Below are 16,800 nucleotides of genomic sequence, written 5' to 3' on the forward strand. Positions count from 1 at the left end.
AAGGTGAGTATGAGATAAAAATATTATAACTTTATATATTTTTATCAAATCCTCTTTAAATCTCTGTTTCGGGTATGTTTTATAATGGACATTACATATTGGTGCATAGATAAATAGACATTCATTTATTGAGCAAGTCAAGTAGTCTGAGGTTCAATTCTCATGATAACAGCATCATTTCTATCTAAATTTTTTTTTAATAGCAGAATAAAAGGTGACTTTTAGAGATTATTTAGTTAAAAGAGAGACATGTAAAAGCCAGTCGATAAACTTTTTAAAAAAATTTTGATTTGATGGTCTTGCACCAATTAGGCACTAAATTACTGATCTGTAGAAGAGCACTCTCAAGATGCTTAATCACTGAGACCTTCAATTTTAAGCATATACTTCAAGAAATACAATTAAGCAGCCATAAATAATTTGTAGGAAGCTATTTTAATGGCATTTTCCCTACGTGTAAATGTGTAATACTACTAGTACTAACCACCAATCAAATAGCTATCTTTTTAAACAGGAAGGAATAGTCAAATCATATTATCCTAAAATGTATGTTAAAATATCAGTATTTCTGATGTTATCCAGACCTCTTAAAACTAAATAACTGTTGCAGCTATTATTAATTTATTCATAGCATCAAACCCTGTGCTAGATGCTCATCCCTCCCCCCATTTCACAAACTTTGTTTGACCTTTTAAAATATAGAACTATGATTCTTTTCATCATTTGTGTCAGAAATTAGTATGGGGGTTCAAAGGGGCATTTTATAAAAATAAAAATCAGATCTGGAAAATGTTTTTCTACTCTCTCATTCTTACCCTTAGTAAGTGACCCTTACTTTTATTCTTTGTGAAAGTGCTTAAGACTCATCATTCCTAGCATCCACCCCAGAAATTTCAGTGTCTCCTCTACACAGGTGCCAAGGTCTTATGCAGTTAAGCATCACCATACATAGGTATACCCTACACACGCACCCTACCGTTCCTGTCCACATATATTAGCTCTGTAATTGTAGAGATTATACAATCCCTCTAGTCCTTGTTTCTACACTTATAAAAGAGGATGATAATATTATTATCTAGCTCATGAGGTCTTTGTGAACATTAAGTGGGATAGTTATATGCACTCTAAGTGTTTACTTTTGCTATATTATTATTGCTAACATGTAATGCCTTTCTTCATACTGTCTCCATACCCACTGACTCCCATAAGACAGTTCTCCTTATTTTCTATCCATTCGTATTGCACTGATCCTTCTTGCTCAGTCCAGCTCTCCCTCTTCCACAATGTCTTCTACAAATCCCACCTACTCTGACCACTTGGATCTTTATCATTGCAAAAATTCATATGATAACTAGAGACCAGCTCTGTTGTCAAATTACTTTATTAGTGATTGTATTAGCTTCCACCTTCACTATAAAACTAGTGTTCCCAAAACAGTGGCCCTCAGACAGTACCTACGTCAGTCACATAGAGAGATTTTAAACATGCGAATTCCTGAACTCCATCCTAGACCTCCTGAATTAGACTCTGGGCATGTGCCCTGAAAATACAAATATTAATACAAGACTCAGGTGATTCTGTTGCACAGTAAAGCCTGAGAACCACTGTAAAAACCTGGATCTCAACCTTTTATTTTGATTCCTCTACCACGGGGATATACTACTCTCCTCTCCCACCGATCTGAAACACTCTTCTCTCCATCAACCCTCACCTCCCTCTTCAGGCAATGAAGATCACTCTCTCTTGACTCTAGAGTGAGCCTTAGGTCTAGTGGAAGAACCATTTCATATCCTTCCACAAAATAGCCTAACTGGCATGGTGCTGGTTAAGGAGCATTATATAAATACTTCCTGTTAGCCTGATATACTTCAGTCTTTCAACTACCCCCTCCAACAACTCCATTCACCACATATTTGCTGAGTATCTACTAATTGTCAGGCATTGTGCTAGGAACTGGGATGCAGACAATGTCCATACATTCACACACCTCAATATCTCTAATATTTAGCCATGGCTTATTCATGTATCACTTTTATAAGATACATGTAGATTCACCTTAAAAACTTCATTACTTTAATTCTGGCTACTGGGTTAGGAGAAATTATTTCATCTTTAATTGCCCAAGCAATTACTTCTAAGTTAAGACCTCTTGGCAGGTAAGTGGGCAGTACGTGCCAAATTATAGAGCAGGGAAAATAAGACCTGGCAATAAAAATGCCAATAGAACGTTTACAAAATAAGCGCTAGGCAAGAGACAATGGGTTAAAGAGATGGCCATATTTTTCCATATAAATAGGGACAGAATAATATACACCCATTTTTCTCCTTGTTTAATAAAATACATATTTTGCAAATAAAATGCGTATCTGGAAGGAACGTGTAAATCTTGTGTCTGTATCTTTTAAAAACTCATAACCATCTACTTTCTCATTCCTCTTTTAACTGTCTGTTTCAAAGTATTTTTGTGTCATCCAAAAATGTAAAATGATTTTGGAAAAGCTGAGTAATATCAGGCGAAAAATAGAGGAAAGAGTAGCTGTGTAAATGAGAATCAAATTGATATATAAAATTTAAAAGTTGCCATTTATGTTATTTAAATCCAATTCTCTATTTTATACATGATTTTTATGTAGTTGTTAATAGTTTATAAGTAAAAGTAAATTATATATTTATTTTCAAATAACCTATAGCTAGAATTATGACTAATAATCTATAAAATGTATTTTAAATTTTTTTTGAAAAAATGTACAATAAAAAAGAAAATGTCAATATACTCATATGTTTGTATATGTTTGTAAGATCACCAAAAAGCCATAGAAGAATACACATCAGTTTACACTGGTAGTAATAAAGGTGTGCATTTTTTTCTTTTTTTAGAGAAAGCATAAAACTGTAAAAATACTCATGGTCTGTTAAGTGAAAACATAGACTATAAAATTCTCTCTACAAATAACTAAGTGTAATGTGTAAAGTATGAATAAGCAAATAGACAAGAAGTAGAAGGTATTATAGGCAAATTAAAAGTTTTAATGAAGTGAGGGGGATGTGGATAATTTTTGCCTTTGATGTTTGTTGATCTTTTAAAATTGGCTTTGTCATAATGTACCATGAAACAGAAATGAAAATGGTGATCAAGTATGAAGGCCATTACTCAATGAGAAAATCTCTTCTTTTCTCAACTTATTTGGAGACAAAAGCACAGCACCATATTCTACACTAGGGGTTCTCAGCTGAGGACAAGTTCATCCCCCAGGACACATCTGGCAATATCTGGAGACATTTTTGGTTTTCATAACTGCGAGGGTACCTCTGGCATCTAGTAAGTAGAGGCCAGAGATGCTGTTAAACATCTTACAATGCACATGACAGCCCCCTCGCAACAAAGAATTATCTGGCCACAATGCCAAGAGCACCGATCACAAATAAATGCTACAGAATAAATGATTTCAAAACAAGCCAGTGCCCCACCCTGAAATTAGTCAGTACCCCTGTCACAGTGTTAAGAATAGGACTTTCTCTGATTTACATTCTTATAGAAATTCTCAAGACCATTTAACAAGGAAGTGGGAGGGATCACACTAAAGCATGCTGTGAGGTGCTTCTAAAATATGAAACTTGGGATATTTCCCTCCGCTTCCTACTCTTGCAGGGTAAGCTCACAGTCAGATTTTTATTTCATGTCACAATCAAACAAGGGCATTGTTTAGGGTCCTACAAAGCAACAGCAAAGGACCTGACCTAAGAGTTAACCCAGAGAAAATGATTTATAAACTGCCTACATCATGTGGTATAATTGTTTAAAAATTGATGAATAAATCTTCTTGAGATGTAATCTTTATAATGAACCTCATGTATACTGTGTGAGGCAGGGGGAGTAAAGATCCGGAAAGAGAAGAAAAACACTCAACCACTTTTAAGAGATTATGTGCAGGAGTAATTTATCAGAAATCACAAAAATGTGTTTTCAATGGAAAAAAATTCAATTGATAATAAAAGAAAAAAAGGGAAAGGATCTTTTCACACAGTGTCCACCCAAAGCTTAAAACCACTGACATAGTTCTTGAACTTTATCAGCCAACATTTTGTGACAGCTATTGGCCTTAATGGTTATATGACAGATTCTGCTGGAGCAACGGGAAAATTATTAGACAAGTTAACAGCACCCATTCATAATGAAAGAAATCATGACACAAGCAACATCCTTGACTTTTCAAGATCTTATATAAATCTTCCTTTATTACCTGGTAATAGATGTAATATAAAGTATAAATTTCTCAAGGGCAGAAACCATGTCTTATATTTAATACACACTGAATGAAGTACCTATTTGAAAAAGTCATTTTAATGAAATTAAGATTTTTTTCAAGGTGGAGAGACTGAGGAATAACAGTAACATATAGGATTAGTTTATCTGATCTATCCACTGTTTCCAAAAAAATAAAATAAAATAAATAAAAACAAACTACAACAAAACAGGTCCATAAGGAATGAGAATAATTTTTTTAAATGATGCCTTATTACATCTAAAAGTGCAGTATAACCAGAGGGCTAAGATTGAGGGATGTAAAGTCAATCATTTGCTAGCTGGGCGGCCTTGAATAAGTCGCTTAACCTCTCTGGGCCTCAGGTTCCTCTTTTATAAAAAGGTGGACACTAGCCATACCACTGCTTTTATAGGACTGGATGAGATAATACACATCAAGAGGATACCTGCACAAGGTAAGGGCCCAAGGAACAATATCTGTGATTATTTTCTTATATTAGTGCTGTGATGGTAGAAAATGTTGGACATCGCACAGAGGGGGAGTAGAGGGGGAAGAGAAGGGGAAGCAGGAGGAGGAAAAGAAGGTGAGAAAATGACAGCTTGCTAAAATTGGGTAGGAGAGCTTCATGCGTTATTTATTTAGAATGAAGCCTGGGTCGGTGAGTCTTCACAACTCCTTCACCTTGCTCCACATCTCGTCACCCACCCCAGCTCCTGCTTTGTATCTGCAACCTACTCCCTTCTAGGGGTACTTCTCCAAATGATATATGACTTCTTTTAGCAGTTGCCCTCTCTCGACTTTGCTTCAGATCCACTCTTTTCAAAGGTGTAGTCTTCAACCACTAAGACTCCTCTCGCTACATTTACCAACGTGCTCCTGTTACTTACTATAGCTGGGAGACAAGTCTCAGAACTTATTTCAATTGATCGTTGTGGCATCTGATGCAGTTGACCATTTCCTTCCTTTTTAAACTCTCTTGTGCCTCAGCTTTGAAGACATTATTATCTGCGGGTTCTCCTACCATCTGACTGCTGCTTAGCTACTTACTGATCTGTGTGGGTTCCTTTTCAGCATTCCACCACTTAAATTACAGTGCTCACCAGATCCCCATTTTTTGCCATCCTTTCACTTTCCCTTTTTTTTTTTTTTTTTTTGGCGGTATGCGGGCCTCTCACTGTTGTGGCCTCTCCCGTTGTGGAGCACAGGCTCAGCGGCCATGGCTCACAGGCCCAGCCGCTCCGCGGCATGTGGGATCTTCCCGGACCGGGGCACGAACCCGTGTCCCCTGCATTGTCAGGTGGATTCTCAACCACTGCGCCACCAGGGAAGCCCCACTTTCCCTTTTTAATTGTATCCATTCACACTGTTATAAGTACCACTTATATGATGACAATGTCCAAGTTCATCTCTCTAGTCATGACTTCTTACTAAGCTCTAGACCTGTATTTTCCAATCTCCATTTGGAGATTCCATGTGTGGAGAAAAGTCAGCGTTTCCCAAAATGAACTGTCTTCCCACACACCTCAATCCCCAGCCCACCCCCAAACTGGCTGCCCTTTTGGTGTTCCCCATATCAATAAATGAAACCATCAGAAACTTAGGATTCACCAAGTCCTGTCACTTCTGCCTCGTAAAAGCCCTGATTTTGTATCTTCTCCTTTACATCCCTGTCTCCGTTCATCAATTCTTTCTGGATTTTTGCAGTGGATTTTCACCTTGTCTCCCAACCTTTGGTCTTGCTGCACCCTTCGTACTTCAAAAGCATCTTCCTCAAGTGTGAATCTGTTCAAGCAATTCTCCTACTGACATCTTTTCATGGGTCCCTAGAGCCTTTGGAACAAAATGTAAACTCTTCTGCAAGGTACAAAAATGGTCTATATAATCTGATCACCACTTATGATCTCAATACCAAATCTTATCACTTCCTCACTCCCACTCCCAAATCCAGCCATTTAAAGCTACTTGCAAATTCCTAATCCCATTTATTTTTCCTGTTTTTTCTCCTAGATGCCACTCTTTCTGCTTAAAACATTAATCCACAGACCTCTAACCCCCATCTTCACCTAGTAATTCCTACGTAATACCTCAGAATTCTGTATTTCCAATATACCCTGTGTATTTCTGCTTTCAAAGAACTCAGTGGTCCTACATTATGATTCTTTCCACATTCATTGATTTAAATAGTAATTTTAAAAGTGTCTTGGGCTTCCCTGGTGGCGCAGTGGTTGAGAGTCCGCCTGCCGATGCAGGGGACGCGGGTTCGTGCCCCGGTCCGGGAAGATCCCACATGCCGCGGAGCGGCTAGGCCCGTGAGCCATGGCTGCTGAGCCTGTGCGTCTGGAGCCTGAGCTCCGCAAAGGAGAGGCCACAACAGTGAGAGGCCCACGTACCGCAAAAAAAAAAGAAAGAAAAGTGTCTTGAATTTGAGGCCTACAAGTCCATGCTCTATCTCTCCACATATATGATACTATGTAGTCAAACTTCCAACCAACAGTTACAGAGAAAAACCACATGGAGAGAGATACTATAAGCTTGGCTACATGCATTTTATACACATCAATTAGGAAGACAATAAATATGTAACATATCAGGCAATTTGAAATATGAAATAACAAATGAATGGTGAAATCTACAAGTGACAAAGGAACGCATGGGAGATACAGACAACTAGGTACTCAAGTGGCTGCTCATAAAAATTTTTAGAGAAAATGCTTATGCTAAACATAAGTATGATAGGAGCCTGCAGTAGAAATAACAATAGTAAACACCTAGATATTAAGTTTCATGAGGTCAGGGGACAAGTCATTCTTGTTCGCTGCTCTGTCCCTATGGCCTAACACATAGCTGGATCATAGTATCTGCTAAATAAGTATTTGTGTCAAATTGAATTTTAAACTGTGCAGCTGGTGATGCAAGAAAACATCTGTTAAAAAAAAAAAAAAGGCAGCACTTTTCACCATTTGCCATTCCATAAAAAGGTAATTTGTGTATATGTTTACTAGAACACTTTCCTCAAAAGTGAAATATTGCTTCACTCTTCGGTTGGCAAATGTGTTGTTCCAAGATGGAGAAGAATCTGCTTTAAATGAAGAGAAAGCTATTTCAGTCCATAATCCTCAGAGCCAATTTTGGATCTTAAAATGCATTTTCATCAAAGAATCTTAACAAAAAGAGTCCTGCCAATTTAACCAAGACATCTAAAAATGTTTCATTCTAAAGCCAAGCTTTCTGCTCAGGAACATTCTAATTGAGATCGTGTTCTTCCAAAGATCTTCCATAGGGTCAACAGTCACCTGAGTCACACGGGTGAGTAAGACACCATCATCACCCTCCTAAGAACTCAGAACTGCATGCCATTTATGAATTCTGCATTTTTCTAACGTTTATGCTGGATTTCCAAGTTTCCTGGAACTTCTTTGTACCCAACAGAGCTATTATAATAAACCAAAGCAGAAACACATGTAACTTTGAGTTAGAAGTCAACTTGGCATGTCCCTCTCATTTCAAACATAAGGAAACTGAGACCACAGAATGTAAATCACTGACCCAAGTACACTTAGGGCAGCGGCTGGAATGGACACTGGGTCTCCTTAGTGACAGGCTGATATTCAGTCTTCTATATAAGCTATTCATGGGACACCAGTACTTTCACTTGCATCATTTTATTAATGCTGGTAGTCACCTAAAATATGTAAATGGGGACTATTATTCCCTTTTAACAGGTGAAGAGATCAAGCCCCAGGACTTCCCTGGTGGTCCAGTGGCTAAAACTCCATGCTCTCAATGCTGGGGGCCTGGGTTCGATCCCTGGTCAGGGAACTAGATCCCACATGCCTCAACTAAGAGTTCACACGCCAGAACTAAAGATATCCCGCGTGCCACAACTAAGACCAGGTGCAGCCAAATAAATAAATATATATATATATATACATTAAAAAAGAGAAATCAAGCCCCATGGGGCTGTCAATTCCCTCAGGTTGACTGGACAGCAAAAGCAGAACTAGTATTCAGGTCTTTCTATCTTTGTCATTTACCAGGAGCACCACATTGATATGGGCCATTTTTCCTTTCAGTACAAATGAGTCAATGACAGTCTAAATGGTCTGGTTCCTACCATTCTTCAAAGGAAGATTTGCTATAATAAAAGAAAGCTACAATTACCAGAGGTTGCAGGCCACAAAGGATAATGAGGCAGAAACATGTGCATTAATCAATTTTGAGGTTTCACTTAAATAATCAATCAACCATTCTTTCAGAGCTGAATCTAATCGAAAGATCCTAATCTTTTTAGACCTGTATACAGTGGGCAATATGCCATAAACATCTTTTATTTAGACATCAGGGATGGAATTTCCCATCTGTTGCTTCAAATCAAATAACTATACTTTAAAAAATAGCATATATCACAAAATTTTTATTTGAAGGATTAAAGTCACTATGATTGTTAATCATAAAAGTGTTAATTTTTCAACAAGTAAAACTGTGTCTGGACAAGTCCACGTGTGTTAGCAGTAGGCTAAGAAAGGAATCTAGCATGGAATTTTTAATGCTTGGTTCTAATCATTAATGCTGCAGTACTGGCCTATTTACAACCTGACATTTGTTTCTGCACTTTCAACATCCCGTGATTTTTCTGCAACACTAAATAGCTTTAAGAGATGACACCTCGCTTTAACTGGGTCTATATTTTGACTAGCAGGTCTTGGCATCATGTCCAGCTCTGACACCTCTCCAAAATGCTGCATGCTGGTGAAAAATGAACAAAACTTAAGAAGAAGAAAAAAATGCCACTACTCTTAAACCATTTTGGGATATAATAGGTCTAAGTTCTCAGCTAACTTATACATCTAAGTTCTAATGCAGTGACTTCTAATCATCTCCTCATTGTCTCTTTAGATTCTAAATATGTCTTAATTTTTCCATAAAGTCTCACCTTTCTGATGCTCTGAAGAGGAAGGTGACAGAATAAAATGTGGGAAAAGAGCATAAGTAAATCAAAATTCAAAAGACAGGACACACAGAACAACACCCGATTTCCATATCACTTTCTTTTTAGCCACACAATTTAGATTCAAGTACCTAGGACTTAGCAGGTACCCACACGAGGACATTTTCTATTTTTATGGTAAAATTCAAAATATAAACTGATGAAAGACCTCCAAAATTTCACAAAAGTGAATATTTGTATATCTGAGAAGTTAAATGTTTAGTTTCCCAAGAAAGAAATATTCTCCACCCACACAGGAGATTCTCACAACGTGTGGGAAATCTATGGTTCTGAATCATCCAATAGTGTCTTCAGTCTGTGTTCATATCCTATATCATAAAATGCTTTCCCAATAATTAGAATATAACAAGATACACATCCTTAAAAACATCACTGAAAGAGTTGAATGTTCTCTGGAGTAGTCATAGATGTTTCATAAGCTTGTGACAGCTCAGGATTATCACCTATCTTTGGACATTTTATAAGGTTGGGCTTGTTATTTGAGCTTCCTCTTTATTTGAATTCTGGGGTGATGAAAATTCATATCATGTTAAGAGCATATCCACTACCTAGTATTTGGCTCTCGAGTGAATTAATAAGTGTCCTAACTTTCAACTCCTGATGGCCGGCTTAGAACTGTTTTGCATAAAACCTTACACACTAGACCCTCTTCTTTAACAGTGAATCCCGTTTCCAGGCAAAACTATACTACAATACAGTCTTCAGCAATGTGCTGTATCCTATTAGTACTGAAAGTAACCCTGGCATCTTACATTCAAATATGGCCTTTCCAAAGAGACTTTTCCAAGGGTGAAAACTTCAAAAACACAGAGTAGAAAAGTCACTGAAGAAAAGGCCCAAGTAAGCAGGGGTAATCTGGGACACTTATTGTCTTGTATGTCTGCAGTGCCCCAACATGGGCAGCAGGGGGCGCTCCTGCATGAAGCAACCCTCTCCCCAGCCCCCCCCCCCCCCAACACACACAAGTGTTCCGGGAGGGGAAGATGGAGGCTTTTCCTCTTAGCATTTGCCCCAAGACCAAGGAGGGGGCCACTAAGGACTGCTGCTGTCCATAAATCACAGGCTTAGGACATGCGGTGAACACCACTGCAGAAGTGACCAGAGATGACACATAGGTCTGAGCTTACCTTTTGAAAGCATGGTGGCCAATTTTTATTTTATTTATTTTGGGGGTTAAAGGAGCAAGTGAGCCATGGGCAGGGGGCGGGGCTTGCCATCAACTGTAAAGAGGCCGGCTCCAAAAGCAACAAGTGGATATCAGTATCCGAGGGTCATTTATTCAGCCTCTCCAATACAGTTTAGTTCCCAGGTTATATTCTCTGTGAAATGTCAAATCAAAACACTTCCCTTTTCTCTCCTCTTTTTTCCTTCCCTGACCCCACCCCAAACTCAGAAAAATCACTTGATGAAGTGGGTTTCCCACTGAACCTTAGGAAATGTGACTCCTGCAGGGGTTCTCCTGCATGTGGCTGCGTTTTGCACGTGAACGTGTGATGCATTTTACACCCCCTTTGCCAAGTCCCACGATTTCAAACCAGGTTGGAAAAAAACTTTAGGGACCAGAAAGAGCCAGCTCTGAAGCCTCAAAGACAGTGGGTTCCAAAGCAAAATGCCCTGCCCTCACCCCACTTCCTACACATACTTATGCACACCCCACCCTTACCAGTTGGATCCTTTCTCCTTCCTGTCCCTAAATGAAGGTCTGCAGAGACACAGCCATAAACCTCAATACTCACCATATTGACTTCAGAAACCATATCGATGCTGGCGATGTCAATGTTCATTCCCACAGCCACGGGGGGACCTGCAAACCAAAATGGCCAGCCACGTGATTTCTCAGAACTTCACGCATTCTGAGCAAGAGGAGTCCCCGGGCACGGGACACTCTGCCCCAGATCCCTTCCCAAGGCTCACACTAGAATTCTTCAATTCTCTGCTCCTTTTTAAAGAGTGACAGGTACTCCTCTGGGAAATGCTCTACTGAACAGGCACACACGTGTCCGATGGGTGAGGGATTCCACCTCTGTCTACATATGTAGGTGTCTTAGCATGAGAATACACACAACCACAAAAGCACCGGAATCTGACTAGCCCAAGCGAAATGTTATATATTGCACTGAAACCCCCTCCTCGTTCTTCCCACCCCTGCTTCTGTGCAGGTTTTAACTCTTTGAGCTTTGTTAGAGTCTGGAGTAAAATTAAATGGGCATATCAGTGTATCTAAGGCTGCAGCAGGAGAGGTCTCTAGCCGTTCTCCCACTACCCTCCCTGTCCTCTGAGCCTCCCAGGCCCCTCTCCCCGCACCCCGCTGTCCCCTGCAGTGAGGTTTCCAAGGACTGGATAATATCCAGACACCAGCCAATTTAAACCATGGCTAGAACTCTTCCAAAGTAGGTGGGCACAGGGGGTTAATGCGACTTCTCAACCAATTGTCTGCATATCTTGTCCTCAAAAATGTTCCCAATGGCCTTCAGTAAGCCAGGTTCACTGGGCACACCATTAACTAAACTTAAGAGGTTTGTATCTCAAGGAAACAAAGACAGTGAAGCAAAGGATTTAAACAGTGAAGCTGAAGGACAGCAGTCACCAGTACAGGCTAAGAGGGTCTCTCTGAAAGACCATCTAAGTGCTGGAGAGTAACAAACCAGCTTAAGTTTGGATCAGTTTCTCAATATTGCAACACAGAGACATGTTCAGTACACCACATGCAACCCACAATGAGGGAGAGGGAAGACAGCGCACAAAGCTCAAAAGACAGCTTAGGCTATAGCTGCTGGGCTGTTTCTTATTTCCAAGGCAACCCCATTACCTCCAAAATCTGGTCTCAGCCGAATATCATAGCCTTTCAGGAGTCTATCCACCGTCTCTTTAACCAGCGACATATTACTAGGGTCATTGACACTAAAGAAAGAAAAGACAATAAACAGGCATCAATAAGACAGCAGGCACAGCGCTTCAGCATCTATCTGATCCTCACTACAGATCCTTGCTCACAGAGGTAGGCAGACAGAGCCTTTCAAAGTGAAAAAGGAAAGAGAAACGCTAGACACACTTACCTCTGCGCACAGACAGCGGCGATTATTAAGGGGAACGGCCAGATCCCAAAGTAGCCCTTTTTCCGGACTCTCCACATCCCTTTAGTTTTGGACGGGATTGAGGGTTTCACTGGAGAGAGGAGATCCAACTTAGTCTGCCCAGTGCAGTAATTCTAATGTGAGGCGCATGCGCAAGGCGTACCAAAACATCAAAGGGGCAGCAGCGGTTGCCTGGGACCGAGAAGATTTTCTTGTTAAGGAGGAAAAAAAAAAAAATTAAAGGGGCAAAAGGAATAACATATATATGTATAATATATGCGTATTTGAATAATATAGAAAAGTCACCCCACAGGAGGACCCGGAGTAAAATCTTTGTTGTCCTTTTGTTAAGACAAAAACAACTAGAGAGTCTGTTAAGTTTTGGTACTTGCAGGAGGCAGTTTTGCACCTCGCGGGTTGTGGGGTTTTGGGGTGCGTGGGGATATGTGTGGGGGGGTGTTTCCTTTTGAATATGCAAAACCAGATTAGGAATTTAAAGGAGAGCAGGTGTGTAGTGCTAGGGGGAAGATGGGTGCCTGAGAGTCCACTTCTGGTCTCAGCAAGCGGCGGGGGGAGAGAAATCTGAACTTTATTTCCGTGGCAAATAGCATCCCCTGCCTGGGGCGAAATGGGTGCTGGAGGCGGAGGCGGGGGGGGGGGGCGGGGGGAAGAGGAGGGAAGGGGAAGGTGGGAGCAGGAGTGAAAGGGGGAGGGAGGAAAGAAACCGATGGGAGGAGTGTTGAGCAATGCATTGGATTTGGGGCCGGGAGTGGAGGGGGGGACGTAGCATGGAGAATAAGACAGACATGGAAATTTAAAAAAAAAAAAAAGGATAAAAAGAATAATAATAAAATGATGCCTGGTGTTTTCTAGGAGTCAAAGAGCAAGCTTTTCTTCACTACTCACGAGCAATTTCTTTCTCCTCCTCCTCACCCTTTGCCCCCTATCCCCAGAGAAGAAAACCTCGGGGTCCCGGTTTCTCACCGTGTGACGTGCCTGACCCGCTGGTCCGGATTATTTATAGCAGGAAGGGCGGGGGGCTGGGGGGGAGGCGAGGGGAGTAGAAAGCGCTGTCTCTCAAGGTTTAGGTCTGATTCTGCATTGGGAAATTATTAGTAGGGAGGGTGGAGTTTTGCAGGAAGGGTTGATGGGACTTGGGGGCCTAGGGAGGCCGGGTGGTGAGAGGCTCCGGCGGTGACCGGGTGCAGGAAGGGCTGGCGGCCGGGTGGGACTCGCCTGGCGGGCACCCACGCCCCCTCAGAGCACGCGCACTCGCGCGCACGCCGGCGGCACCCTCCCCGCCCGCCGTGCGCCCTTCCTCACCTCGCCGGCCTGCGCTCGCTGCCCACTCCCGCCACGCGGCGCTGCGGTCCCCGGCTCCTCCTGCCCTCAGCCCCTCGCCCCTTGGCCCCGGTCGGGGAGGGCGGGTGGCGAGGACAGACACCTGGCGGTGCCTTGGGACGCAAAAAATCAGAGCGGTCCCCAGAAGGCGGGTGAAATGAGGAAGGGGCTCGGGGCCTCGCGGGGCTCCGCGTCCTCCCGCGGGCTCCGCGCCACCTCTTCCTCGCTCCCCAGCTCGGGGCCAGGAGAGACTCGCACGCCCCGGGGTTGCCTCTTCCTTGCAGCCAGAGGCTCGACCCGGCTCTCCGCGGCCGCCGGGACCCAGAGGCAGCAGCAAGCGAGCTCCAGGGTTCGAGAGGGAGGGAGATACACGGAAGAAATCTTTCCTCGGCTCGCGGGAAAGGGACGCGCCGCGGGCGCCCGGAGACGTTGCTAGTCTCCGGCAGCCGGGCAGTCTGAGGGTGCCCCGGCCCGGGACGGACTCTCCGCGTTCTCCCGAGTTTATCTGGCAACGGAGAAGCAGGGGAGGGGAGGACAGGGGCTCCCGCTGCTCCCCACCCCTCTTCTTTGTCAATACAGAAGTCAGAGCTGGAACCTACGTTCCGGACCCCAAAGCGGAACTTCTAACTCCTCCTCCTCCTCCTCCTCCTTCTCCTCCTCCTCAGCTTAACCTGTAACCGAGCGCCTACTACGTGCCAAGAGTGCTTCATCAGTTCATTCTTACAAGCCCAGGTTTAGCCAGCACCTCGCTTTCCCCACATTGATTTAGAAACTGGCGCGCTAAAGCTAAGGAAATTGCCCAAGGTCACCCACGTGGCTAGAGGTGAAACCGAGATTGGACGCGAAAGCCCGCGACCCTAACCATTAGACAGGCGGTCTTGACTCGCCCCGACCTTGCCCGCCGCGGACTCCTCTTGCAGCGCAGCTCCTGCTCCCGCCGAGCCCCCGGAGGCCTCGAGAGGCGCGGGCGCGCGCCTCGCACCAGGCTGGCCCCCGCCCCGGTCTGCTTAGAGGAGGGGGCGCCCGACGCCGCACCCGGACTCCTCAAGGTCCTGGTCCCTTCGGCACTCTTGACCCATTTATACCTCTTGGCAGTCTCCCTCCTCCCACGCCAAGGTCAGGGGTCATTCTGGGGCCGCCGGGTACTGACTCCAGGGGCAGTGTGGAGGCGGGAGGGCTGGCTGCTAGGCGGGAATCTGACAGCTCCCCGAAGACAGAAGGTGAGCAGGAGAGGAGTTTCTGGATTTGAGACCGTAAAACAGCCTCTTCAACAGTGCAGACGTACAGATTTAGAGTGTGGCGGTCTCCGAGCTCCTAGGAGTCGGTCCAAAGACACACACACAGGAACATGAGAGAGAGAGAGAGAGATTGGAAATCTGTAACTCTTCCATCTGTAATTACTTGGGTTGCGAGTTACAGGAATCAAAATACAGACCTATGGCTCAAGAAAACTGCCCATTTCCCTCTTTCTCTTGACTCACAAAACAATGGGAATCTTTTACATAGGCTCACCCTATTGAAGGTGGGGAAAGTTTAGATTACGTATTAACGTTATACCAAAGGATTCCCAAACAGTTGGACTACACCAACTCCTGAAGCCCTAGAAAGCTCTTCTTCTTCTTGAAAACACCTTGAAATAGGGTTTTCCTTCTGACAGGGTTATCCACGTTGCACTTTCTGCACTACCAGCTCCTCTTATTTAGGCTCAGTTCAATTTCGGTTTGAAAGAACAGAATTCAGTGAACAGAACGAAACCACAAATAGCATCAGTCGTCATCCACTAATAATAATAATAATAATAATAATAATAATAACAGCCCAGAGAAAGGTTAAACAGTATTTATTGAAGACCTAACATAAACAGAAAATTAAGGGAAAGGAGGCCGAACAGCTAAAGTAACCTGCGTCTCAGCAAGTAAGACAATAGCACAGTGCCAACAGTTTCAAAGGAACTGGAGGCAGACCTTTGGGCTCAAATCCCAGTTCAGATACTTGGTGTTTTGGGGACTTGGGCAGGTCACTTAACTTCTCTAAAGCTCAGCTTCCTCTTCTTTAAAAATTAAAATATAGTGCTTTCTTTGTTTGCTCTAGAATGATATAAACATATGTGTAGCATTTGGCATGTGATTAATAAATATCAGCAATTTTTAGTGAATAAGAAAGGCATAATGAATGGGCAAGAAAGTAAACAAGGTTTAATAGCATTAGCCTATAAAGACTGAGTGGACTTCAGTTTGGTGCAATGATCCTGAGAAGGCATAGATTAGCCTGAGAAGAGAGGAGCAGATATTCCAAGGGAATTAAGATAAGGGTAAGAAGAAAATGTATTAAAGACCCAAGCAGTAATGAAAGGATAAAAGACAAAATCGTATTTATTTTCTTTATGTGGTATCATCTCATTGTTATTTCTTAATAATAACTGTGATTAATATAATTAGAGATAGTCCTACTGGTTACAAAATCTGAGATCAATTTATGCCTAAAGTGGGTCTCTCTTTTACAGCAGAATCAAGAGTAGGACATCTCTCTGGAAGACTTGGCTGGTAATGCTGCCTAGGAATGTGAAAATTGGAACAATAATGTGCAAGGGAAGGCACTGCTGGATTCTGGAAATGTGTCAGTTGCTGGAGAGCATCCTCTATGATCCCAGATGTATGATGAAAAGGCAATATGTAAGTACTCTTAAGAGATCATGATTCAAAATCATGTCTGAGTATGAAGTGTACAAATGCCAAGTAATAACCGTCACTAATCAGATACTATTTTTCTTTGCTATAATATTTATTCATTTGTTCAGTAAATATGTACTGGGCACCTAGTCTACGTCAAACATTATTTGACGAGCACTAGGGATGATGTGTTGAAAAGGCAGACATGGTCCTTATACTCTTAGAGCTTACGTTCCAGTGTGGGAAAGAGCAGTATAGAAGTGATAACACATGTAGCATGTATTGTGAAGTGGGGAAGATGCGATATTATGGAATGCATAATTGATGCAAGTAACTCAGTTTGAGGACTTGGGTAAAACTTGTCTGATAGAGTGATGTTTTAATTGAAATTTGAAAGATGAGTTAGCCTGATGAAGAGTTGGGGGAAGAATATTCCAGGAAGA

At 42.4% G+C, this 16,800-nt stretch overlaps 1 protein-coding gene across 5 annotated transcripts in view; it reads right to left on the bottom strand.

The window, feature by feature from the left end:
* The window catches only part of GABRB2 (gamma-aminobutyric acid type A receptor subunit beta2), a 300,505-nt gene extending 285,855 nt beyond the window's left edge, over positions 1-14,650 (bottom strand). The window contains exons 1-4 of one of the 5 annotated variants that reach the window (XM_067032264.1): positions 14,551-14,650; positions 12,330-12,539; positions 12,083-12,174; positions 11,010-11,077 (exon numbers count right to left, since the gene is read on the bottom strand). In XM_067032264.1, coding sequence (XP_066888365.1) covers positions 11,010-11,077; positions 12,083-12,174; positions 12,330-12,406 — 237 coding nt within the window. In that variant the 5' untranslated portion in view covers positions 12,407-12,539; positions 14,551-14,650. Of the gene's footprint in view, positions 1-11,009; positions 11,078-12,082; positions 12,175-12,329; positions 12,559-13,331; positions 13,594-13,670; positions 14,041-14,550 lie in introns of those variants that run through there. The other 4 variants (XM_067032266.1, XM_067032263.1, XM_067032265.1 and 1 more) reach the window with 4 other exon arrangements.
* Between the last annotated feature and the right edge of the window lie 2,150 nt (positions 14,651-16,800).

The sequence above is a fragment of the Kogia breviceps genome, chromosome 4 (assembly GCF_026419965.1).
Source record: "Kogia breviceps isolate mKogBre1 chromosome 4, mKogBre1 haplotype 1, whole genome shotgun sequence".
Lineage (NCBI taxonomy): Eukaryota > Metazoa > Chordata > Mammalia > Artiodactyla > Physeteridae > Kogia > Kogia breviceps.